The following is a 27243-nucleotide window of genomic DNA, read 5'->3' as shown; positions in this document are numbered from 1 at the left end:
GTATATGTATCTGCACAGTAAGGATATACCGGTATATCTGTATAGTAAGTATATGTATCTGCACAGTAAGGATATACCGGTATATCTGTATAGTAAGGATATGTATCTGCACAGTAAGGATATGTATCTGTATAGTGAGGATATGTATCTGAATAGTAACGATATGTATCTGTATAGTAAGGATATATATATGTATAGTAAGGATATGTATCTGTATAGTAAGGATATGTATCTGAATAGTAACGATATGTATCTGTATAGTAAGGATATATATATGTATAGTAAGGATATGTATCTGTATAGTAAGGATATGTATCTGTATAGTAAGGATATGTATCTGTATAGTAAGGATATGTATCTGTATAGTAAGGATATGTATCTGTATAGTAAGGATATGTATCTGTATAGTAATGATATATATCTGTATAGTAAGTATATGTATCTGCACAGTAAGGATATACCGGTATATCTGTATAGTAAGGATATGTATCTGCACAGTAAGGATATGTATCTGTATAGTGAGGATATGTATCTGTATAGTAAGGATATGTATCTGAATAGTAACGATATGTATCTGTATAGTAAGGATATATATATGTATAGTAAGGATATGTATCTGTATAGTAAGGATATGTATCTGTATAGTGAGGATATGTATCTGTATAGTAGGGATATGTATCTGTATAGTAAGGATATGTATCTGTATAGTAACGATATGTATCTGTATAGTAAGGATATATATGTATAGTAAGGATATGTATCTGTATAGTAAGGATATGTATCTGTATAGTAAGGTTATATATCTGTATAGTAAAGATATGTATCTGTATAGTAAGGATATATATCTGTTTAGTAAGGATATGTATCTGTATAGTAAGGATATGTATCTGTATAGTAAGGATATGTATCTGTATAGTAAGGATATATATCTGTATAGTAAGGATATGTATCTGAATAGTAACGATATGTATCTGTATAGTAAGGATATATATATGTATAGTAAGGATATGTATCTGTATAGTAAGGATATGTATCTGTATAGTAAGGATATGTATCTATATAGTAATGATATATATCTGTATAGTAAGTATATGTATCTGCACAGTAAGGATATACCGGTATATCTGTATAGTAAGGATATGTATCTGCATAGTAAGGATATGTATCTGTATAGTGAGGATATGTATCTGTATAGTAAGGATATGTATCTGAATAGTAACGATATGTATCTGTATAGTAAGGATATATATGTATAGTAAGGATATGTATCTGTATAGTAAGGATATGTATCTGTATAGTAAGGTTATATATCTGTATAGTAAAGATATGTATCTGTATAGTAAGGATATATATCTGTTTAGTAAGGATATGTATCTGTATAGTAAGGATATGTATCTGTATAGTAAGGATATGTATCTGTATAGTAAGGATATATATCTGTTTAGTAAGGATATGTATCTGTATAGTAAGGATATGTATCTGTATAGTAAGGATATATATCTGTATAGTAAGGATATGTATCTGTATAGTGAGGATATGTATCTGTATAGTAGGGATATGTATCTGTATAGTAAGGATATGTATCTGTATAGTAACGATATGTATCTGTATAGTAAGGATATATATGTATAGTAAGGATATGTATCTGTATAGTAAGGATATGTATCTGTATAGTAAGGTTATATATCTGTATAGTAAAGATATGTATCTGTATAGTAAGGATATATATCTGTTTAGTAAGGATATGTATCTGTATAGTAAGGATATGTATCTGTATAGTAACATATCCTTACTATACAGATACATATCCTTACTATACAGATACATATCCTTACTATACAGATACATATCCTATCTGTATAGTAAGGATATATATCTGTTTAGTAAGGATATGTATCTGTATAGTAAGGATATGTATCTGTATAGTAAGGATATGTATCTGTATAGTAAGGATATGTATCTGAATAGTAAGGATATATATGTATAGTAAGGATATGTATCTGTATAGTAAGGATATGTATCTGTATAGTAAGGTTATATATCTGTATAGTAAAGATATGTATCTGTATAGTAAGGATATATATCTGTTTAGTAAGGATATGTATCTGTATAGTAAGGATATGTATCTGTATAGTAACATATCCTTACTATACAGATACATATCCTTACTATACAGATACATATCCTTACTATACAGATACATATCCTTACTAAACAGATATATATCCTTACTATACAGATAGGATATGTATCTGTATAGTAAGGATATATATCTGTTTAGTAAGGATATGTATCTGTATAGTAAGGATATGTATCTGTATAGTAAGGATATGTATCTGAATAGTAACGATATGTATCTGTATAGTAAGGATATATATGTATAGTAAGGATATGTATCTGTATAGTAAGGATATGTATCTGTATAGTAAGGTTATATATCTGTATAGTAAAGATATGTATCTGTATAGTAAGGATATATATCTGTTTAGTAAGGATATGTATCTGTATAGTAAGGATATGTATCTGTATAGTAACATATCCTTACTATACAGATACATATCCTTACTATACAGATACATATCCTTACTATACAGATACATATCCTTACTAAACAGATATATATCCTTACTATACAGATACATATCCTATCTGTATAGTAAGGATATATATCTGTTTAGTAAGGATATGTATCTGTATAGTAAGGATATGTATCTGTATAGTAAGGATATATATCTGTATAGTAAGGATATATAAAGGGCTATCAGATCTCCTGCGCGTCCCCAGTACTTTGGACTGAATTTGGATGCGGCTAAATGGCCCTTAAAATTCTGCCACCCTGGGACCGGGCCCTTCCACTATCCGGGCCCTTCCACTAACCTGGCCCTTCCACTAACCTGGCCCTTCCACTAACCTGGCCCTTCCACTAACCGGGCCCTTCCACTAACCGGGCCCTTCCACTAACCTGGCCCTTCCACTAACCGGGCCCTTCCACTAACCTGGCCCTTCCACTAACCGGGCCCTTCCACTAACCTGGCCCTTCCACTAACCGGGCCCTTCCACTAACCTGGCCCTTCCACTAACCTGGCCTTTCCACTAACCAGGCCCTTCCACTAACCTGGCCTTTCCACTAACCGGGCCCTTCCACTAACCGGGCCCTTCCACTAACCTGGCCCTTCCACTAACTGGGCCCTTCCACTAACCTGACCCTTCAACTAACCGGGCCCTTCCACTAACCGGGCCCTTCCACTAACCTGGCCTTTCCACTAACCAGGCCCTTCCACTAACCTGGCCCTTCCACTAACTTGACCCTTCCACTAACCTGGCCCTTCCACTAACCTGACCCTTCAACTAACCGGGCCCTTCCACTAACCTGACCCTCCCACTAACCTGGCCCTTCCACTAACCTGGCCCTTCCACTAACCTGACCCTTCCACTAACCTGACCCTTCCACTAACCTGGCCTTTCCACTAACCTGGCCCTTCCACTAACCTGGCCTTTCCACTAACCTGGCGCTTCCACTAACCTGACCCTTCCACTAACCTGACCCTTCCACTAACCGGGCCCTTCCACTAACCTGGCCCTTCCACTAACCTGGCCCTTCCACTAACCTGACCCTTCCACTAACCTGGCCCTTCCACTAACCTGACCCTTCCACTAACCTGGCCCTTCCACTAACCTGACCCTTCCACTAACCTGGCCCTTCCACTAACCTGACCCTTCCACTAACCTGACCCTTCCACTAACCTGACCCTTCCACTAACCTGACCCTTCCACTAACCTGGCCCTTCCACTAACCTGACCCTTCCACTAACCTGACCCTTCCACTTACCTGACCCTTCCACTAACCTGGCCTTTCCACTAACCTGGCCCTTCCACTAACCTGGCGCTTCCACTAACCTGGCCCTTCCACTAACCTGGCCCTTCCACTAACCTGGCCCTTCCACTAACCTGACCCTTCCACTAACCTGGCGCTTCCACTAACCTGGCCCTTCCACTAACCGGGCCCTTCCACTAACCTGGCCCTTCCACTAACCTGGCCCTTCCACTAACCTGACCCTTCCACTAACCTGGCCTTTCCACTAACCTGGCCCTTCCACTAACCTGGCTCTTCCACTAACCTGGCCCTTCCACTAACCTGGCTCTTCCACTAACCTGGCGCTTCCACTAACCTGGCCTTTCCACTAACCTGACCCTTCCACTAACCTGGCGCTTCCACTAACCTGACCCTTCCACTAACCTGGCCCTTCCACTAACCTGGCCCTTCCACTAACCTGACCCTTCCACTAACCTGGCCCTTCCACTAACCTGGCCCTTCCACTAACCTGGCCCTTCCACTAACCGGGCCCTTCCATTAACCGGGCCCTTCCACTAACCTGACCCTTCCACTAACCTGGCCCTTCCACTAACCTGACCCTTCCACTAACCTGGTAGGATATGGGGAGGCCTGTAGGGTATGGGGGGGCCTGTAGGGTATGGGGAGGCCTGTAGTGTATAGGGAGGGCCTGTAGGGTATGGGGGGGCCTGTAGGTTATAGGGAGGGCCTGTAGGGTATGGGGGGGGGCTGTAGGTTATAGGGAGGGCCTGTAGGGTATGGGGGGGGGCTGTAGGGTATGGGGAAGCTTGTAGTGTATACGGAGACGGAGGGCCTGTAGGGTATGGGGGGGGCTGTAGGTTATAGGGAGGGCCTGTAGGGTATGGGGGGGGGCTGTAGGTTATAGGGAGGGCCTGTAGGGTATGGGGGGGGCTGTAGGTTATAGGGAGGGCCTGTAGGGTATGGGGGGGGGCTGTAGGGTATAGGGAGGGGGGCTGTAAGGTATAGGGGAAGGCCTGTAGGGTATGGGGGGGCTGTAGAGTATAGGGGGGGCCTGTAGGGTATGGGGGGGCTCTAAGGTATGGAGAGGGGCGCTGTAGGGGAGGGCCTGTAGGGTATGGGGGGGCTGTAGAATATAGGGGAGGGCCTGTAGGGTATGGGGGGCTGTAAGGTATGGGGGGGGCTGTAGGGTATGGGGAGGGGGGCTGTAGGGTGTAGGGGAGGGCCTGTAGGGTATGAGGGGGCTGTAGGGTATGGGGGGGGCTGTAGGGTATGGGGAGGGGGGCTGTAGGGTGTAGGGGAGGGCCTGTAGGGTATGGGGGGGCTGTAGGGTATGGGGGGCTGTAGGGTATGAGGAGGAGGGCCTGTAGGGTATGGGGGGGCTGTAGGGTATGGGGAGGAGGGCTGTAGGGTATGAGGGGGGCTGTAGGGTATGGGGGGGCTGTAGGGTATGAGGGGGGCTGTAGGGTATGGGGGGCTGTAGGGTATGGGGGGCTGTAGGGTATGGGGGGGCTGTAGGGTATGAGGGGGGCTGTAGGGTATGGGGGCTGTAGGGTATGAGGGGGCTGTAGGGTATGGGGGGCTGTAGGGTATGGGGGGGCTGTAGGGTATGAGGGGGCTGTAGGGTATGGGGGGGGGGGCTGTAGGGTATGAGGGGGGCTGTAGGGTATGGGGGGGCTGTAGGGTATGAGGGGGCTGTAGGGTATGGGGGGCTGTAGGGTATGGGGGGCTGTAGGGTATGGGGGGGCTGTAGTGTATAGGGGGCTGTAGGGTATGGGGGGCTGTAGGGTATGGGGGGGCTGTAGGGTATGGGGGGGCTGTAGGGTATAGGGGGGCTGTAGGGTATGAGGGGGCTGTAGGGTATGGGGGGGGCTGTAGTGTATAGGGGGCTGTAGGGTATGGGGGGCTGTAGGGTATAGGTGGGCTGTAGGGTATGGGGGGGCTGTAGGGTATGGGGGGGCTGTAGGGTATGAGGGCGCTGTAGGGTATGAGGGGGCTGTAGGGTATGGGGGGGCTGTAGGGTATGAGGGCGCTGTAGGGTATGAGGGGGCTGTAGGGTATGGGGGGGCTGTAGGGTATGAGGGGGCTGTAGGGTATGAGGGGGCTGTAGGGTATGGGGGGGCTGTAGGGTATGGGGGGGCTGTAGGGTATAGGGGGCTGTAGGGTATGAGGGGGCTGTAGGGTATGGGGGGGCTGTAGGGTATGAGGGGGCTGTAGGGTATGAGGGGGCTGTAGGGTATGGGGGGGGCTGTAGGGTATAGGGGGGCTGTAGGGTATGAGGGGGCTGTAGGGTACGGGGGGGCTGTAGGGTATAGGGGGGCTGTAGGGTATGAGGGGGCTGTAGGGTATAGGGGTGCTGTAGGGTACGGGGGGGCTGTAGGGTATGGGGGGGCTGTAGGGTATAGGGGGGCTGTAGGGTATAGGGGGGCTGTAGGGTATGGGGGGGCTGTAGGGTATAGGGGGGCTGTAGGGTACGGGGGGGCTGTAGGGTATAGGGGGGCTGTAGGGTACGGGGGGGGCTGTAGGGTATAGGGGGGCTGTAGGGTATGGGGGGGCTGTAGGGTATAGGGGGGCTGTAGGGTATAGGGGGGCTGTAGGGTATGGGGGGGCTGTAGGGTATAGGGGGCTGTAGGGTATAGGGGGGCTGTAGGGTATGAGGGGGGGGGCTGTAGGGTATAGGGGGGCTGTAGGGTACGGGGGGGCTGTAGGGTATAGGGGCTGTAGGGTATGGGGGGGCTGTAGGGTATAGGGGCTGTAGGGTATGAGGGGGCTGTAGGGTATGGGGGGGCTGTAGGGTATAGGGGGCTGTAGGGTATAGGGGGGCTGTAGGGTATGAGGGGGGGGGCTGTAGGGTATAGGGGGGCTGTAGGGTACGGGGGGGCTGTAGGGTATAGGGGGCTGTAGGGTATGGGGGGGCTGTAGGGTATAGGGGGCTGTAGGGTATGAGGGGGCTGTAGGGTATAGGGGGCTGTAGGGTATGGGGGGGCTGTAGGGTATAGGGGGCTGTAGGGTATGAGGGGGCTGTAGGGTATAGGGGGGCTGTAGGGTACGGGGGGGCTGTAGGGTATGGGGGGCTGTAGGGTATAGGGGGGCTGTAGGGTACGGGGGGGGCTGTAGGGTATAGGGGGGCTGTAGGGTATGGGGGGCTGTAGGTATAGGGGGGCTGTAGGGTATAGGGGGGCTGTAGGGTATAGGGGGGCTGTAGGGTATGGGGGGGCTGTAGGGTATAGGGGGGCTGTAGGGTATGAGGGGGCTGTAGGGTATAGGGGGGCTGTAGGGTATAGGGGGGCTGTAGGGTATGGGGGGGCTGTAGGGTATGGGGGGGCTGTAGGGTATAGGGGGGCTGTAGGGTATAGGGGGGCTGTAGGGTATGGGGGGGCTGTAGGGTATAGGGGGGCTGTAGGGTATGAGGGGGCTGTAGGGTATAGGGGGGCTGTAGGGTACGGGGGGGGCTGTAGGGTATGGGGGGGCTGTAGGATATGGGGGGGCTGCTACAGATCTATGAAGAGCAATAGCCATACAGAGAGACACATCCATATCACCCCTACATGAGAGAGCAGTTAATAAGGATTTTGCCTGTAGCTGCCACATTCCCAGGCTCCTCCCCATTCCTGTGGGGGCACCGTGCCAGGAGGGAGGGGCTACAGGGCTGAGGCAGTGTTTATTAGTAAATAACAGGTAACCTTCTCATCTGCTCTGTGAAGATAATATAACAGCTCGCCATTTTGTACCCACACGCCTCTCTCTCACAGGATTACTTGCCAAGAGCTGCGCGCAGTGGATTCTGGGAGACGCGGCCTTTAAAGCCGGAGGGGCGGGGCTTATGCGCCCATGTGACGCTGCCTGAGAGGAAGTGTTGCCAAACAGGAGCCGCGCATGCGCATTGGGTCTCCGCCCCCCGAGCGGAGATAGTGAGAGTACTTCCGGTGTCCGAGAGCAGCTCTACCGGAACCGGCACCGACAGCCTTCCTCATCGCTCCCCGCCATCGCCATGCTGATCACCGTGTACTGTGTGCGCCGGGACCTGTCCGAGGTCACTTTCTCCCTGGAAGTGGATGGAGACTTCGAGCTGGAGAACTTCCGAGCCCTCTGTGAGCTGGAGAGCGGCATCCCGGCCTCCGAGACCCTGGTGAGCCGCCAACTGGCACTGGGGGGCCGCCAACTGGCACTGGGGGGAGAGTTGGGGGGACAGAGAGAGGGTACAGGGGGGAGAGTTGGGGGGACAGAGAGAGGGTACAGGGGGGAGAGTTGGGGGGACAGAGAGAGGGTACAGGGGGGAGAGTTGGGGTAACAGAGAGAGGGTACAGGGGGGAAAGATTTGGGGGGAGAGAGGGTACAGGGGGGAGAGTTGGGGGGACAGAGAGAGGGTACAGGGGGGAGAGTTGGGGTAACAGAGAGAGGGTACAGGGGGGAGAGTTGGGGTAACAGAGAGAGGGTACAGGGGGGAAAGAGTTGGGGTAACAGAGAGAGGGTACAGGGGGGAAAGAGTTGGGGGGACAGAGAGAGGGTACAGGGGGGAGAGTTGGGGGGACAGAGAGAGGGTACAGGGGGGAGAGTTGGGGGGAGAGAGAGGGTACAGGGGGGAGAGTTGGGGGAGAGAGAGGGTACAGGGGGGAGAGTTGGGGGGAGAGAGAGGGTACAGGGGGGAGAGTTGGGGGGACAGAGAGAGGGTACAGGGGGGAGAGTTGGGGGGAGAGAGAGGGTACAGGGGGGAGAGTTGGGGGGAGAGAGAGGGTACAGGGGGGAGAGTTGGGGGACAGAGAGAGGGTACAGGGGGGAGAGTTGGGGGAGAGAGAGGGTACAGGGGGGAGAGTTGGGGGGACAGAGAGAGGGTACAGGGGGGAGAGTTGGGGGGACAGAGAGAGGGTACAGGGGGGAAAGAGTTGGGGGGGAGAGAGAGGGTACAGGGGGGAGAGTTGGGGTAACAGAGAGAGGGTACAGGGGGGAAAGAGTTGGGGGGGAGAGAGAGGGTACAGGGGGGAAAGAGTTGGGGTGACAGAGAGAGGGTACAGGGGGGAAAGAGTTGGGGGACAGAGAGAGGGTACAGGGGGGAGAGTTGGGGTAACAGAGAGAGGGTACAGGGGGGAAAGAGTTGGGGTGACAGAGAGAGGGTACATGGGGGAAAGAGTTGGGGTGACAGAGAGAGGGTACATGGGGGGAAAGAGTTGGGGTGACAGAGAGAGGGTACATGGGGGGAAAGAGTTGGGGTGACAGAGAGAGGGTACAGGGGGGAAAGAGTTGGGGGACAGAGAGAGGGTACAGGGGGGAGAGTTGGGGTAACAGAGAGAGGGTACAGGGGGGAAAGAGTTGGGGGGGAGAGAGAGGGTACAGGGGGGAAAGAGTTGGGGGGACAGAGAGAGGGTACAGGGGGGAGAGTTGGGGGGACAGAGAGAGGGTACAGGGGGGAGAGTTGGGGGACAGAGAGAGGGTACAGGGGGGAGAGTTGGGGTAACAGAGAGAGGGTACAGGGGGGAAAGAGTTGGGGGGACAGAGAGAGGGTACAGGGGGGAAAGAGTTGGGGGGACAGAGAGAGGGTACAGGGGGGAAAGAGTTGGGGGGACAGAGAGAGGGTACAGGGGGGAAAGAGTTGGGGGGACAGAGAGAGGGTACAGGGGGGAGAGTTGGGGGGACAGAGAGAGGGTACAGGGGGGAGAGTTGGGGGGACAGAGAGAGGGTACAGGGGGGAGAGTTGGGGGGACAGAGAGAGGGTACAGGGGGAGAGTTGGGGGGACAGAGAGGGTACAGGGGGGAGAGTTGGGGGGACAGAGAGGGTACAGGGGGGAGAGTTGGGGGGAGAGAGAGGGTACAGGGGGGAGAGTTGGGGGGAGAGAGAGGGTACAGGGGGGAGAGTTGGGGGGAGAGAGAGAGGGTACAGGGGGGAGAGTTGGGGGGAGAGAGAGAGGGTACAGGGGGAGAGTTGGGGGGAGAGAGAGAGGGTACAGGGGGTAAGGAGTTGGGGGGAGAGAGAGAGGGGACAGAGAGAGGGTACAGGGGGGAAAGAGTTGGGGGGACAGAGAGGGTACAGGGGGGAAAGAGTTGGGGGGACAGAGAGAGGGTACAGGGGGGAAAGAGTTGGGGGGACAGAGAGAGGGTACAGGGGGGAAAGAGTTGGGGGACAGAGAGAGGGTACAGGGGGAAAGAGTTGGGGGGACAGAGAGAGGGTACAGGGGGAAAGAGTTGGGGGGACAGAGAGAGGGTACAGGGGGGAAAGAGTTGGGGGGACAGAGAGAGGGTACAGGGGGGAAAGAGTTGGGGGGACAGAGAGAGGGTACAGGGGGGCCGCCAACTGGCACTGGGGGGCCGCCAACTGGCACTGGGGGAAAGAGTTGGGGGGACAAAGAGAGAGGGTACAGGGGTGAGAGTTGGGGGACAAAGAGAGAGGGTACAGGGGGGAGAGTTGGGGGACAAAGAGAGAGGGTACAGGGGGAGAGTTGGGGGGACAAAGAGAGAGGGTACAGGGGGGAGAGTTGGGGGGACAAAGAGAGAGGGTACAGGGGGGAGAGTTGGGGGGACAGAGAGAGGGTACAGGGGGGAGAGTTGGGGGGACAGAGAGAGGGTACAGGGGGGAGAGTTGGGGGGACAGAGAGAGGGTACAGTGGCTTGCAAAAGTATTCGGCCCCCTTGAACTTTTCCACATTTTGTCACATTACAGCCACAAACATGAATCCATTTTATTGGAATTTCACGGGAAAGACCAATACAAAGTGGGGTACACGGGAGAGACCAATACAAAGTGGGGTACACGGGAAAGACCAATACAAAGTGGGGTACACGGGAAAGACCAATACAAAGTGGGGTACACGTGAGAAGTGGAAGGAAAATCATACATGATTCCAAACATTTTTTACAAATAAATAAGTGCAAAGTGGGGGGTGCGTAATTATTCAGCCCCCTTTGGTCTGAGTGCAGTCAGTTGCCCATAGACATTGCCTGATGAGTGCTAATGACTAAATAGAGTGCCCCTGTGTGTAATCTAATGTCAGTACAAATACAGCTGCTCTGTGACGGCCTCAGAGGTTGCTAAGGGAATATTGGGAGCAACAACACCATGAAGCCCAAAGAACCCACCAGACAGGTCAGGGATAAAGTTATTGAGAAATATAAAGCAGGCTTAGGCTACAAACAGATTCCCAAAGCCTTGAACCTCCCACGGAGCCCTGTTCCACCGATCATTCAGAAATGGCAGGAGTATGGCACAACTGTAACCCTACCCAGGCACGGCCCCCCCCTAAACTCACAGGCCCAACAAGCACTGATCAGAAATGCAGCCAAGGGGCCCATGGTGACTCTGGGGGGGCTGCAGGGATCTACAGCTCAGGGGGGGGAATCTGTCCATAGCAACTATTAGTCGGGCACTGCACAAAGTTGGCCTTTATGGAAGAGTGGCAAGAAGAAAGCCATTGTTAACAGAAAACCATAAGAAGTCCCGTTTGCAGTTTGCCACAAGCCATGTGGGGGGGGGGGGGGGGCAGCAAACATGTGGGAGAAGGGGCTCTGGTCTGATGAGACCAAAATGGAACTTTTTGGCCAAAATGCAAAACGCTATGTGTGGCGGAAACTAACACTGCACATCACTCTGTACACAACACCCCCACTGTCACATATGGGGGGGCAGCATCATGCTCTGGGGGGGCTTCAGCAGGGACAGGGAAGCTGCTCAGAGTTGATGGGAAGATGGATGGAGCCAAATACAGGGCAATCTTGGAAGAAAACCTCTTGGAGTCTGCAAAAGGCTTGAGACTGGGGCGGAGGTTCCCCTTCCAGCAGGGCAACGACCCTAAACATAAAGCCAGGGCAACAATGGGTTAAACCCAAACATATCCACAAGGTATTGACTCAGGGGGCTGAATAATTACGCACACCCCACTTTGCACTTATTTATTTGTAAAAAATGTTTGGAATCATGTCTGATTTTCCCTCCACTTCTCCCGTGTACCCCACTTTGTATTGGTCTTTCCCGTGTACCCCACTTTGTATTGGTCTTTCCCGGGGAATTCCAATAAAATGGATTCATGTTTGTGGCTGTAATGTGACAAAATGTGGAAAAGTTCAAGGGGCCGAATACTTTTGCAAGCCACTGTACATGGGGGAAAGAGTTGGGGTGACAGAGAGAGGGTACATGGGGGGAAAGAGTTGGGGTGACAGAGAGAGGGTACATGGGGGGAAAGAGTTGGGGTGACAGAGAGAGGGTACATGGGGGGAAAGAGTTGGGGTGACAGAGAGAGGGTACATGGGGGGAAAGAGTTGGGGTGAACAGAGAGAGGGTACATGGGGGGAAAGAGTTGGGGTGACAGAGAGAGGGTACATGGGGGGAAAGAGTTGGGGTGACAGAGAGAGGGTACATGGGGGGAAAGAGTTGGGGTGACAGAGAGAGGGTACATGGGGGGAAAGAGTTGGGGTGACAGAGAGAGGGTACATGGGGGGAAAGAGTTGGGGTGACAGAGAGAGGGTACATGGGGGGAAAGAGTTGGGGTGACAGAGGGTACATGGGGGGAAAGAGTTGGGGTGACAGAGAGAGGGTACATGGGGGGAAAGAGTTGGGGTGACAGAGAGAGGGTACATGGGGGGAAAGAGTTGGGGTGACAGAGAGAGGCTAATAGTCTGGGGGGGATGTCCAGAAATACAGATTTGGTAAATGGGGGTGGGGCTTGCAGGGGGACTAATGAGAGGGAAGAGGTCCAGGGGGTACTCGGGGCAACTGTGAAATACACTATTGTGGGGGAGATCTAGGGGGGCTAAAAAAAAATAGGGAGGAAGGCAGGAAAGCTTAACTGAGATTGGGGCTAATAGAGAATAGGGGGAAGCTGAACTGAGATGGGGGCTAATAGAGAATAGGGGGGAAGGCAGGGAAGCTGAACTGAGATGGGGGCTAATAGAGAATAGGGGGGAAGGCAGGGAAGCTGAGCTGAGATGGGGGCTAATAGAGAATAGGGGGGAAGGCAGGGAAGCTGAACTGAGATGGGGGCTAATAGAGAATAGGGGGGAAGGCAGGGAAGCTGAGCTGAGATGGGGGCTAATAGAGAATAGGGGGGAAGGCAGGGAAGCTGAACTGAGATGGGGGTTAATAGAGAATAGGGGGGAAGGCAGGGAAGCTGAGCTGAGATGGGGGCTAATAGAGAATAGGGGGGAAGGCAGGGAAGCTGAGCTGAGATGGGGGCTAATAGAGAATAGGGGGGAAGGCAGGGAAGCTGAGCTGAGATGGGGGCTAATAGAGAATAGGGGGGAAGGCAGGGAAGCTGAGCTGAGATGGGGGCTAATAGAGAATAGGGGGGGAAGGCAGGGAAGCTGAGCTGAGATGGGGGCTAATAGAGAATAGGGGGGAAGGCAGGGAAGCTGAGCTGAGATGGGGGCTAATAGAGAATAGGGGGGAAGGCAGGGAAGCTGAGCTGAGATGGGGCTAATAGAGAATAGGGGGGAAGGCAGGGAAGCTGAGCTGAGATGGGGGCTAATAGAGAATAGGGGGGAAGGCAGGGAAGCTGAGCTGAGATTGGGGCTAATAGAGAATAGGGGGGAAGGCAGGGAAGCTGAGCTGAGATTGGGGCTAATAGAGAATAGGGGGGAAGGCAGGGAAGCTGAGCTGAGATTGGGGCTAATAGAGAATAGGGGGAAGGAAGGGAAGCTGAACCCTTAGCTGCTGATATACCTGCCTCTGTACATAATTACCCAGCATGCCCTGCTGACTCTCAGCCTGTGGCTGGGTACAAACCCTGTGGGCTCAGGATTCCCCCGGGAATGGATCAGTAAGGATTTCCCAGTAATGCCCCCAGGGGGGCAGGGAGGTGCTGGGCCACCAGATTGCTTGGTTCCTGATTCAGAAATCCAGTAACGAGATTAGTGGGTGCGCAGTCTGGTTGTGGGATTAACAAATTGTCTGCCCCGCCCCCAATCACTCCTGGGGGGGGGGTCCCCTGAATTTCATGCCAACAGTTCCTTCCTTCTCCCAGTATATTAGGGTTCTTCTTGTTACCCCCAATAGCAGCAACTCTTTCTCTTGTATGTGATTGGCCTGCAGTACTGACTGCTCCTTGGATGTATAGTGGGTAGTATTTAGCCCACAAGCAGGTAATATGACAGATGGAAGGGGGGGGTTTGTATAGTCGCACACTGACCCCCCATAGCAGGAATGTGCACAATCATGTGAGTGTGACAGTTGTGCAAGAGAGCAGCAGTGCGCGCTATTCCCAGCATCACTAACGCGGAGTCAGCAGAGCCGATCGGGACCGGAGCCAGGTCCATAAACATCTCCCATGAACCCCTAGCCCAGCACCTACTGCTGCCCTATTGCTTTTAGAAAGATGTATTAGGATAGTGTGTGAAAGTGAACTTCCCCTTTAAACAGTGTATAGGGCAGGTAGGGCTGAATGATGCTGTGTGGGCGCTGCTGGCTGTGTCGGGGAGATATCCCGGGGCCCGAGCCCAGTGTTCAGTTTCGTGCCCGCAGCTTCCAGCTGGAATGGAATCCAGTAACTGTGCGGCCCAATTAAAATCATTTGTTTTCCCTGGCGACCCCTGTACCTGCGGGGGCGGCCATACTGCTCCATGTGGGGAGACGACTTGTTTTCCTCATTTTGTATCTGCAACTTCCTTTGTATTATTACTCACTGGGTAACAAGCAGGGAATCATCATACGGTTGGCACGTTGGGTATGGGCATATATCTGTCTGTTATGTACTGTGCCACTGTGACAGAATGCTCTGTTATACAGATAGCTAGAATCTCAGCCATAAAGCAGGGCAGGACTGCTGCTTACAATGGGGGGATCAGATAGGATCTGTGCCACTGTGACAGAATGCTCTGTTATACAGATAGCTAGAATCTCAGCCATAAAGCAGGGCAGGACTGCTGCTTACAATGGGGGGATCAGATAGGATCTGTGCCACTGTGACAGAATGCTCTGTTATACAGATAGCTAGAATCTCAGCCATAAAGCAGGGCAGGACTGCTGCTTACAATGGGGGGGATCAGATAGGATCTGTGCCACTGTGACAGAATGCTCTGTTATACAGATAGCTAGAATCTCAGCCATAAAGCAGGGCAGGACTGCTGCTTACAATGGGGGGGGGGGATCAGATAGGATCTGTGCCACTGTGACAGAATGCTCTGTTATACAGATAGCTAGAATCTCAGCCATAAAGCAGGGCAGGACTGCTGCTTACAATGGGGGGGGGGGATCAGATAGGATCTGTGCCACTGTGACAGAATGCTCTGTTATACAGATAGCTAGAATCTCAGCCATAAAGCAGGGCAGGACTGCTGCTTACAATGGGGGGGATCAGATAGGATCTGTGCCACTGTGACAGAATGCTCTGTTATACAGATAGCTAGAATCTCAGCCATAAAGCAGGGCAGGACTGCTGCTTACAATGGGGGGGGATCAGATAGGATCTGTGCCACTGTGACAGAATGCTCTGTTATACAGATAGCTAGAATCTCAGCCATAAAGCAGGGCAGGACTGCTGCTTACAATGGGGGGATCAGATAGGATCTGTGCCACTGTGACAGAATGCTCTGTTATACAGATAGCTAGAATCTCAGCCATAAAGCAGGGCAGGACTGCTGCTTACAATGGGGGGGGATCAGATAGGATCTGTGCCACTGTAACAGAATGCTCTGTTATACAGATAGCTAGAATCTCAGCCATAAAGCAGGGCAGGACTGCTGCTTACAATGGGGGGATCAGATAGGATCTGTGCCACTGTGACAGAATGCTCTGTTATACAGATAGCTAGAATCTCAGCCATAAAGCAGGGCAGGACTGCTGCTTACAATGGGGGGGGATCAGATAGGATCTGTGCCACTGTAACAGAATGCTCTGTTATACAGATAGCTAGAATCTCAGCCATAAAGCAGGGCAGGACTGCTGCTTACAATGGGGGGATCAGATAGGATCTGTGCCACTGTGACAGAATGCTCTGTTATACAGATAGCTAGAATCTCAGCCATAAAGCAGGGCAGGACTGCTGCTTACAATGGGAGGATCAGATAGGATCTGTGCCACTGTGACAGAATGCTCTGTTATACAGATAGCTAGAATCTCAGCCATAAAGCAGGGCAGGACTGCTGCTTACAATGGGGGGATCAGATAGGATCTGTGCCACTGTGACAGAATGCTCTGTTATACAGATAGCTAGAATCTCAGCCATAAAGCAGGGCAGGACTGCTGCTTACAATGGGGGGATCAGATAGGATCTGTGCCACTGTGACAGAATGCTCTGTTATACAGATAGCTAGAATCTCAGCCATAAAGCAGGGCAGGACTGCTGCTTACAATGGGGGGATCAGATAGGATCTGTGCCACTGTGACAGAATGCTCTGTTATACAGATAGCTAGAATCTCAGCCATAAAGCAGGGCAGGACTGCTGCTTACAATGGGGGGATCAGATAGGATCTGTGCCACTGTGACAGAATGCTCTGTTATACAGATAGCTAGAATCTCAGCCATAAAGCAGGGCAGGACTGCTGCTTACAATGGGGGGATCAGATAGGATCTGTGCCACTGTGACAGAATGCTCTGTTATACAGATAGCTAGAATCTCAGCCATAAAGCAGGGCAGGACTGCTGCTTACAATGGGGGGATCAGATAGGATCTGTGCCACTGTGACAGAATGCTCTGTTATACAGATAGCTAGAATCTCAGCCATAAAGCAGGGCAGGACTGCTGCTTACAATGGGGGGATCAGATAGGATCTGTGCCACTGTGACAGAATGCTCTGTTATACAGATAGCTAGAATCTCAGCCATAAAGCAGGGCAGGACTGCTGCTTACAATGGGGGGATCAGATAGGATCTGTGCCACTGTGACAGAATGCTCTGTTATACAGATAGCTAGAATCTCAGCCATAAGCAGGGCAGGACTGCTGCTTACAATGGGGGGGGGGGATCAGATAGGATCTGTGCCACTGTGACAGAATGCTCTGTTATACAGATAGCTAGAATCTCAGCCATAAAGCAGGGCAGGACTGCTGCTTACAATGGGGGGGGGGGATCAGATAGGATCTGTGCCACTGTGACAGAATGCTCTGTTATACAGATAGCTAGAATCTCAGCCATAAAAGCAGGGCAGGACTGCTGCTTACAATGGGGGGGATCAGATAGGATCTGTGCCACTGTGACAGAATGCTCTGTTATACAGATAGCTAGAATCTCAGCCATAAAGCAGGGCAGGACTGCTGCTTACAATGGGGGGGGATCAGATAGGATCTGTGCCACTGTGACAGAATGCTCTGTTATACAGATAGCTAGAATCTCAGCCATAAAGCAGGGCAGGACTGCTGCTTACAATGGGGGGGATCAGATAGGATCTGTGCCACTGTGACAGAATGCTCTGTTATACAGATAGCTAGAATCTCAGCCATAAAGCAGGGCAGGACTGCTGCTTACAATGGGGGGGGATCAGATAGGATCTGTGCCACTGTAACAGAATGCTCTGTTATACAGATAGCTAGAATCTCAGCCATAAAGCAGGGCAGGACTGCTGCTTACAATGGGGGGATCAGATAGGATCTGTGCCACTGTGACAGAATGCTCTGTTATACAGATAGCTAGAATCTCAGCCATAAAGCAGGGCAGGACTGCTGCTTACAATGGGGGGGATCAGATAGGATCTGTGCCACTGTGAACAGAATGCTCTGTTATACAGATAGCTAGAATCTCAGCCATAAAGCAGGGCAGGACTGCTGCTTACAATGGGGGGATCAGATAGGATCTGTGCCACTGTGACAGAATGCTCTGTTATACAGATAGCTAGAATCTCAGCCATAAAGCAGGGCAGGACTGCTGCTTACAATGGGAGGATCAGATAGGATCTGTGCCACTGTGACAGAATGCTCTGTTATACAGATAGCTAGAATCTCAGCCATAAAGCAGGGCAGGACTGCTGCTTACAATGGGGGGATCAGATAGGATCTGTGCCACTGTGACAGAATGCTCTGTTATACAGATAGCTAGAATCTCAGCCATAAAGCAGGGCAGGACTGCTGCTTACAATGGGGGGATCAGATAGGATCTGTGCCACTGTGACAGAATGCTCTGTTATACAGATAGCTAGAATCTCAGCCATAAAGCAGGGCAGGACTGCTGCTTACAATGGGGGGTGGGTCAGAGCCCCTTATTAATGTACCCCCCCGCTTCTGTTACAGATAGTCTATGCAGAGAGACCTTTGACTAATAACCAGCGCTCGTTAGCATCGTACGGACTGAAAGACGGAGATGTGGTGATTTTGCGGCAGAGAGAAACCCCAGAGGCGCGTCCCGCTGCTCCGTTCCCGGGTAAGGCGCTGGGCTGGGCTCCACGAACAGATTTAAAGGGGAAGGAAAGATCTTAATTAATACCGGTTCTGCTAATTTAATGACACGGGTTATGTGCCAGGGATACAGTGGGGTACAGAGTGGGTGTGACCCCCCCCCCCCAAATAGCGGAGATCATGGGATTGGGTCACTTGGTTCTGATAAATAAAATACATGTAATAATTGGCAGGAAATGCAGGTTCTGGCCCAGAAGCAGCAGGTACCCCTCATTCTGTGCTTGTTATTTACAGGCTTAGATTTCAGCACCATCGCGGTTCCAGGGTCCTCCAGCCAGCCGGCCCCCTCGCAGCCGCAGGCTCCTCCCCCTCCTCCGCCAGACACTTCCTCCTTCCCGCAGGGATTGGACAATCCGGCTCTGCTGCGGGAGATGCTGCTGGCCAATCCCCACGAGCTGTCGCTGCTAAAGGAGCGCAACCCCCCCCTGGCCGAGGCGCTGCTGAGCGGGGATCTGGGTGAGTACTGGTACCGGTTCCAGTAGTGGGTCACTTCGTCATTTCTATGTCTGGGTCAGTTGGGTGACTTGCCCTTTACTCACAGTGACGGCGTTTGTTGTTCTGTTTTGGGCAGAGAAATTCACGAAGGTTCTGTTGGAGCAGCAGCAGGAACGCGCCCGCCGGGAGCAGGAGAGGATCCGACTCTACTCCGCCGACCCGTTTGATTTGGAGGCGCAGGCTAAGATTGAGGAAGATATAAGGTACTTTACTACTCCCAGCGCCCCATATGCCCAAGGTCCGCTTTCTAGCAAACTCATAGGGGTGTACCCCTGGCACAGGGCTGGGTGGGCATCATTAGGCAGTTACAGGGTTAATCCCACTCAGCAAATCAATAAGTACTGATCCAGCTCATATTGCTGTTAGAGATTGGGTTCACTTACTTGCCTGACCCTGGGAAGGAGAGCAGCCCAGGAGCAGGAAGTACAGAGAATCAGAGCTCTGTACCTGGGTAAGTACTGGGGGGAGATTGGATTCACTTACCCAGGGGGAGGTTCCTGCCTGACCATGGGAAAGAGAGCAGCCCAGGAGCAGGAAGTACAGAGAATCAGAGCTCTGTACCTGGGTAAGTACTGGGGGAGATTGGATTCACTTACCCAGGGGGAGGTTCCTGCCTGACCATGGGAAAGAGAGCAGCCCAGGAGCAGGAAGTACAGAGAATCAGAGCTCTGTACCTGGGTAAGTACTGGGGGGAGATTGGATTCACTTACCCAGGGGGAGGTTCCTGCTGACCATGGGAAAGAGAGCAGCCCAGGAGCAGGAAGTACAGAGAATCAGAGCTCTGTACCTGGGTAAGTACTGGGGGGAGATTGGATTCACTTACCCAGGGGGAGGTTCCTGCCTGACCATGGGAAAGAGAGCAGCCCAGGAGCAGGAAGTACAGAGAATCAGAGCTCTGTACCTGGGTAAGTACTGGGGGGAGATTGGATTCACTTACCCAGGGGGAGGTTCCCTGCCTGACCATGGGAAAGAGAGCAGCCCAGGAGCAGGAAGTACAGAGAATCAGAGCTCTGTACCTGGGTAAGTACTGGGGGGAGATTGGATTCACTTACCCAGGGGGAGGTTCCTGCCTGACCATGGGAAAGAGAGCAGCCCAGGAGCAGGAAGTACAGAGAATCAGAGCTCTGTACCTGGGTAAGTACTGGGGGGAGATTGGATTCACTTACCCAGGGGGAGGTTCCTGCCTGACCATGGGAAAGAGAGCAGCCCCAGGAGCAGGAAGTACAGAGAATCAGAGCTCTGTACCTGGGTAAGTACTGGGGGGAGATTGGATTCACTTACCCAGGGGGAGGTTCCTGCCTGACCATGGGAAAGAGAGCAGCCCAGGAGCAGGAAGTACAGAGAATCAGAGCTCTGTACCTGGGTAAGTACTGGAGGGAGATTGGATTCACTTACCCAGGGGGGGAGGTTCCTGCCTGACCATGGGAAAGAGAGCAGCCCAGGAGCAGGAAGTACAGAGAATCAGAGCTCTGTACCTGGGTAAGTACTGGGGGAGATTGGATTCACTTACCCAGGGGGAGGTTCCTGTCTGACCATGGGAAAGAGAGCAGCCCAGGAGCAGGAAGTACAGAGAATCAGAGCTCTGTACCTGGGTAAGTACTGGGGGGAGATTGGATTCACTTACCCAGGGGGAGGTTCCTGTCTGACCATGGGAAAGAGAGCAGCCCAGGAGCAGGAAGTACAGAGAATCAGAGCTCTGTACCTGGGTAAGTACTGGGGGGAGATTGGATTCACTTACCCAGGGGGAGGTTCCTGTCTGACCATGGAAAGAGAGCAGCCCAGGAGCAGGAAGTACAGAGAATCAGAGCTCTGTACCTGGGTAAGTACTGGAGGGAGATTGAATTCACTTACCCGGGGGGGGGGGGGGGGGTTCCTGCCTGACCATGGGAAAGAGAGCAGCCCAGGAGCAGGAAGTACAGAGAATCAGAGCTCTGTACCTGGGTAAGTACTGGGGGGAGATTGGATTCACTTACCCAGGGGGGTTCCTGCCTGACCATGGGAAAGAGAGCAGCCCAGGAGCAGGAAGTACAGAGAATCAGAGCTCTGTACCTGGGTAAGTACTGGGGAGAGATTGGATTCACTTACCCAGGGGGAGGTTCCTGCCTGACCATGGGAAAGAGAGCAGCCCAGGAGCAGGAAGTACAGAGAATCAGAGCTCTGTACCTGGGTAAGTACTGGGGGGAGATTGGATTCACTTACCCAGGGGGAGGTTCCTGCCTGACCATGGGAAAGAGAGCAGCCCAGGAGCAGGAAGTACAGAGAATCAGAGCTCTGTACCTGGGTAAGTACTGGGGGGAGATTGAATTCACTTACCCAGGAATGGGGCTAAAGCAAATCTTACCAGCTCACACTCTGGTGCGGAACTGACCCGGGTTCTATGTTCCAGGCAGCAGAACATTGAGGAGAACATGACGATAGCGATGGAGGAGGCGCCAGAGAGCTTTGGGCAGGTGGTGATGCTCTATATTAACTGCAAGGTGAATGGTTACCCAGTGAAAGCCTTTGTGGATTCGGGTGAGTTGCCGGCCGGGCAGGACTGAGTGTAAGTGGGTCAGTGAGTGTAATTGGGTCGCTAAGCCTCGTGTCTCTCGCTGGTTCTGACAGGGGCCCAGATGACCATCATGAGCCAGGCCTGTGCCGAGAGGTGCCACATCATGAGACTGGTGGACAGGCGGTGGGCCGGCATCGCCAAGGGGGTCGGGACGCAGAAAATCATCGGCAGGGTTCATTTAGGTAAGTCTGGTGTAACCGGGGGGGGGCAGTGATTTGGATCTGGCCGAATCGAAGCTCCTGGCTGAACCCAATCCAAATCCTTAAAATCACGGGACTTTTTGTCACGGAAGTTGAACATTTTTCATTCAAACGATTGTTACAATCACTTGATCCAACACAATATTTACACTATTTCCAGTTACAGAATAATTCTAGTCTATATTATTGTTACCAGCAGAGTAATAGTATGGAGTTTGGCTTCATCCTTCCCATCATGCCTTCCGTCTGCCCCCCCCCCCCCCCCCACCACCACTGTCCCCTCACTGTCCAGTTCATATTCATATGAGATTTAACTGCCCCCGCAGCTCAACATCCCGACCAATCAGATGAGGTAAGATAAACCACGCCCCCCCCAACTTGCGCATTGTCCCAATCCTATTGAGCAAGTTTCTCTCATACAGAAATGAGTTTTATGGCTCCTGTAGGAAATATACAGCCCAACTGCAACGTGTGTCATTTGAGTCTGAGTGGGACTTGAAGTGTAAGCTTCACGGACAAATGGTTATCTAGTAAGTCTACATGGCCCATATACTCTGTGTAAAACACAGTGAATATAAACCCATATATATATATATATAATGGCAAATCTGCGATGAGCAAATGGCAAGAGAAAGGGTTGTTCTCAAGATGTGGGAGCTGCCATGTTGCTTTATACAATGGGGCAGAAGGTTCCCTGTGAGGGTGGGTTCCGTATTGATCCGGGTGCTTATGTTCAGCCCGGTACTGACCCGGTTCCCTTGTGTATTGCAGCTCAGGTTCAGATCGAAGGAGACTTTCTGCCTTGTTCCTTCTCTATCCTGGAAGAGCAGCCAATGGACATGTTACTGGGCCTGGACATGTTAAAGAGACACCAGGTACTGGAATGTTATGGGGGCAAATAGGGGGGCAAATGGGACCGCCGGGAGGTGCCCCTATGCCACAAGCTCTGAGCGTGTCCCCTTTCACCCTTAGTGCTCTATCGACCTAGAGAAGAATGTCCTGGTCATTGGCACAACGGGCACCCGTACCAGCTTCCTGCCCGAGGGCGAGCTGCCCGAGTGTGCCCGGCTGGCGTATGGGCCGGGGCGGGAGGAGGTGCGCCCGGAGGAGATCGCAGACCGGGAACTGGCGGAAGTCTTGCAGAAATCAGCAGAGGAAGCAGGTAAGTGGCGGGGGGGGGGGCATGTAGCTGCACGTGTGCCTGAAATGCACCCCAATATTTTATATATTTCCCCCCCTTGATATATTAATGTCCCTAACGGCACAGGGTTATCGTAGACCGATATCCTTTAATATTAACCCCGTGTTGCTCCTAACCCCCATGTCCCCCCCCCCCCCGCATGTGTTTGCCGTGTTGCCTTAACATCCGTGTGCTGTTTTTGTGTTTCCTAATCCCCACAGACCAGCAGAAACCTTGATGCATGTGTGTAACGTGCCGCAGGAGAGGGCCACGCCGCAGGTATTTATAGTCGCACGTGGGACCGGGAAAGGGGAGGGGCCACGTATCTGCCATATTGTGAGATATTTAATGCTTTTATGACGCTGCTCAACCAATCACTGATTTCCTGGGACAATCACACGTTAATGGCGTCTGTCTCCGGCAGTGATAGAACGGACGGCTGCATTCCCCGCCTTGGTTGCTATGGGATTAGCCACTGGTTGCTGTGATATTTACACTTTTTCCTTTTCTCCCCAGATACGGAAACTACCTCATTGGTATCACCAACCGACGGACTTGCCAGCCCTGCCCATGCTTCCGGCACAGCTGCAACTCCCTCTGCCCATTCAGCCACCTCTCCGACTACTGACCGCTCACTCCTGCCCACCGGGACCGACTGCATTGAGCCTTCCGAAGGGGCCGCCCCCGGCCACCGGGGCCACGGCTGTCTCACTGGTTTGCAGACTGGGCAACCTCCTTCTGTTTTACCACCTTCATCCGCCGGGCACCATTTGCCTCTTCGAAGTGTCAATCCTCGCGAGACTTCCGGAGATCTAGAGAGTTCCGAGCAGCCAATGGAGCTCCGAGATTTTCATTCGCTATTTCCAGGGTTACCTGTCCGGAAGGAAATGGAACATGTAGGTGGCACTCAATCGGTGCCACCTCCTTCCCAAGGTGACACTAAAGACATTGATGGTGGTGCTGATGGGTCCTCGCCCCCTTCTCTAGGTGAAGGGCTGAGTGAGGGAGCACCCCCTGCAGCGACAGAATCCCCAATGGAAGTGGACTACTTACCCGTTTGCCATGACAGATCTGACGAGGCAGCTTGCGTTCACCCACTGCATGGAGCCCAGACTCGTGCCCGAGGTTCTGCCAACGAGCAGAGGGGTAGCATGGCACCGGCCGTAGAACTTCAGCTTTCTGAAATGCCCGACGGCACCACGGAGGTAGTTTGTCCTTTTCCACCTAGCGCCGGTGTTTCCGATGGAGAAGACAATAGTTTCTCCTTGGCCACTGCCCTAAAGGAACTTCATAAACTATTGGTCACAAGTGGCCAAGGACTCTGTAGGTTATCTCCCGATGATAAGACTAGTTATCCGTTGGATACTTACCCTAACGACACTCTCCTTGGTGGGCAGTCTTGCCAAAGCTCCTCCAACGACCCCACGTCCATTCATAATTCTCTATCTGTAACAGACAATGTTGTTAGTGATGAGAGACTCTATGAACCAGAGGAAGGGCGAGATCTGAAGTCTCCAAAACAGGAGGCCTCCATGGAGGAATGTACCACCACTTCTGATGTGGAACTTCAAAGCCCCAGAGTAGAGATGGACTCTAAAGCAGGTGACACACTTGAAACTTGCCCTGTGTCCAGTGCAGTCAATATCCCTGTTGAGATTACGGACATCTTGCCTGATAAACTTATGGTCAAACAGGAAGCTGGCACTGGAGAGGAGACCATCCTGGAAGCTGGCACTGGAGAGGAGACCATCCTGGAAGCTGGCACTGGAGAGGAGACCATCCTGGAAGCTGGCACTGGAGAGGAGACCATCCTGGAAGCTGGCACTGGAGAGGAGACCATCCTGGAAGCTGGCACTGGAGAGGAGACCATCCTGGACGCTGGCACTGGAGAGGAGACCATCCTGGAAGCTGGCACTGGAGAGGAGACCATCCTGGAAGCTGGCACTGGAGAGGAGACCATCATGGACGCTGGCACTGGACAAGAGACCATCATGGACACTGGCACTAGAGAGGAGACCACCATGGAAGCTGGCACTGGACAAGAGACCACCATGGAAGCTGGCACTGGACAAGAGACCACCATGGAAGCTGGCACTGGACAAGAGACCACCATGGAAGCTGGCACTGGACAAGAGACCACCATGGAAGCTGGCACTGGAGAGGAGACCACCATGGAAGCTGGCACTGGAGAGGAGACCATCCTGGAAGCTGGCACTGGAGAGGAGCCAATCATAGAAGCTGGTACTGGTGAGGAGCCAATCATAGAAGTTGGCACTGCAGAGGAAACTGTAACACAAAACCAAGGATCTAGTGACCAAGCCTTGCCCGTTGAACTTGGTGATGTGCAGTCTGTACCTGCTGCTGGTGCAAGTCCTTTATTTGCCCCTTCTGACATTGACCGGATTGTGAGTGCTGGCTTCACCTTGCAGGATGCCGTCCTGGCACTGGAAAAAGCAGACGGGCACGCAGAGGTCGCCCTCCTTGCCCTGCTGGCCAAGAAGATCATCGTTCCTACATAACCGCGTTCCACTATCAGCCCGGAGGCAACGGAAGATGAGTCGGGTCGGTTCCTCGATCACTTTCTGACTATCCCTGTGGGGCAGGACGTCGGCGCTCTATGTGCAGCGCCACCTAGCAGCTCCTGCTGGTACTGCAAGTTTTTTGTTCCGGTCATTTACACGGTGTGATGTTTCTCCTGGGTACTTTGTGTCTCTTCATTGTCCACTTTGAAGGTCCCCCATTAGCCAAAGGCCAACGATCCCATTACAGGGTGGTGTGGGATCCATGGGGGCACGAGAGTTTCCTGTTTGCTGCTTTGGTTTTAGGGGTGAGGTTAAGGCTTTTATAGGCATGAGTAGAACCGCAGGCCGAGGGGGTGGGCACCACCATGAATTCTTCCTCGTGCCCTGACAGTAGGGGGTGCAATTGGGCAGCTCCGGGGACGCGTTGCCATTCGCTGCTTTACATAGTTTTTTTTTTTTTTTTTTAAGAAGGTTTTTAAATGACGGACGCTGAGGTGCAGGGGTATTTCTTATGGGGGGGGCTATTAATTTGCCGAGGTGATCATTTCCCTTGGGGGGGGGGCGCAAGTGCTGAAACGGGTATGCTTCCATCCACTTACTGAGTCTTAATGTAGTTACCAAGTCATTGCAAGGGGGGTGTGGTTAGACCTGCCAGGGGGAGGGGCTTCGGCCTAGGCTGCGGAGCTGACACACGATTAAGTACAGACGGGACGTTGATAAAATGTTGCTTTTCTGTTGTATATTTTATATTATGAGCGGAATCCTTAGCAAATATTTTGGGGGTAACGTAACAGCCTCCGTTCCTGGGTGGGCACCGCAGGGGGTAGTTCAGTGTCGGTGACTAGCGGTGCCGCTGGGTACTGCCTCTCCCTACAGCGGTGCCACTGGGTTCCGGTACCGGGTCGGAATAACGAGAGGTTTGGGGGACAAACTGCCTTTCTGCTCTTGTTAATGGCGCTGGTTCTGCTCCTACACCGTTTGGGTTTGGGTTGTGCCATGTACAAGGAGCCCCAGTACTTATTAATGGCGTGTCCTCACTTTGCTACACTGCTGTTCTGTATGAACCGGTTCTGGTGGAGCTCGACCCAAGCAGCACCCTCTCTTTAGCGTTTGTTGGAAACATGGCAGCAGTTTGGGGGCGGGTTTTGCCCAGCTGGGGGTGGGGCATATACGCATGACTGACAGTTCTGCCCCGGGGCCCTACGAGCGACATTCTCAGGGTGGGTTTTACGGTAGAAAATGACACTTGAAACCCCGCGCCGTGTATTTCTGCCTTTTGCTTTCAGTCGCTCCGTGTCCCTGTATGTAGCGCTGCGCTTGGGGGGCCGCATACAGAGCCCAGTGGTCCTGGGATGTGCCAAGCTTTCAGGCAGGGGGGGTGAACTACAGCTCCCAGCATCCCCTGAGAGCCACCTATCCTTGCTGGGAGCTTTGGGAGTCCCCCTGTATATTGTGCCTTCCTCCCCCCCCCATAGGGTTCTGAGCTGCTCGGAACATTTACAGGTCGGGGGCTCATTGGCTTTGGGCGGGGCTTGGAAACTGGATGTTACTGGAGTTTGTATTTAAAAACCAATAAAGTGTTTTTTTTTCCTGAAAAATGTGTTTTCTGCAAGTAATAGATCCATAGTATCATTGGGGAAACCCAGGCAGGGGGGGGAATTCTGCTGTTTTGCCCCCTGGGGCTATAGCCAATAGCCAATCACAGCCCTTATTTGGCTCCTCCATGAACTGTTATGGTGCTTGTGTTGCTCCCCAAGTCGTTTTACATGTGACTGTGGAAAGTTGCAGGTTAAGGAAGGTATAATTTGCAGCCCCCCAGCTAAAGCCTTTGTGTATTTGGGGAAGTCCGGGCTGAAGGCCCCTCTGTACCCCAATATTTCTCCATCAGTAGTGGGACACAGTGGTGTGCCTGTGGGTGTCACGGTCGGCACCCTAAACCAGAACTGATGCCAAGTTCCTTGGTCTCGGCGCGGCTTCACCAGTAGTGTGACCGCCTTTGGCTTCGGGAGGAGCCCTCAGCTACTCAGAGGAACAAGGCGAGGAGTTCTGGCAAGCAAAGGGGCACGACAGTAGTTAAAGTCAGTTAGGCTGAAGATCACGGTACAATAGGATTAGGCAAGTTTGTAGTCAGGCAGGCTGGGTCGAGGCAGGCAGAAATCAAGGATCGTCAGACAGGCAA

General features: G+C 52.2%; 1 protein-coding gene across 3 annotated transcripts; it reads left to right on the top strand.

Annotated features, from left to right (window-relative positions):
- Nucleotides 1-7677: 7677 nt before the first annotated feature.
- On the top strand, nt 7678-26662 carry ddi2 (DNA damage inducible 1 homolog 2). Of its 3 annotated transcripts, NM_001033948.1 has the most exon segments (12): nt 7742-7940; nt 17952-18081; nt 18351-18572; nt 18688-18814; nt 20998-21125; nt 21216-21344; nt 22134-22237; nt 22335-22524; nt 22764-22821; nt 23059-24644; nt 24705-25448; nt 25749-26662. In NM_001033948.1, coding segments are annotated over 9 exon segments (1185 nt in total). In that variant the 5' UTR covers nt 7742-7802; the 3' UTR covers nt 22781-22821; nt 23059-24644; nt 24705-25448; nt 25749-26662.
- The last annotated feature ends 581 nt before the right edge of the window (nt 26663-27243 follow it).

This window comes from Xenopus tropicalis, chromosome 7 (assembly GCF_000004195.4).
Source record: "Xenopus tropicalis strain Nigerian chromosome 7, UCB_Xtro_10.0, whole genome shotgun sequence".
Taxonomy (NCBI): domain Eukaryota; kingdom Metazoa; phylum Chordata; class Amphibia; order Anura; family Pipidae; genus Xenopus; species Xenopus tropicalis.
Note: the sequence above shows the minus strand (reverse complement) of the source record. Positions and strands in the feature narration are given on the sequence as shown.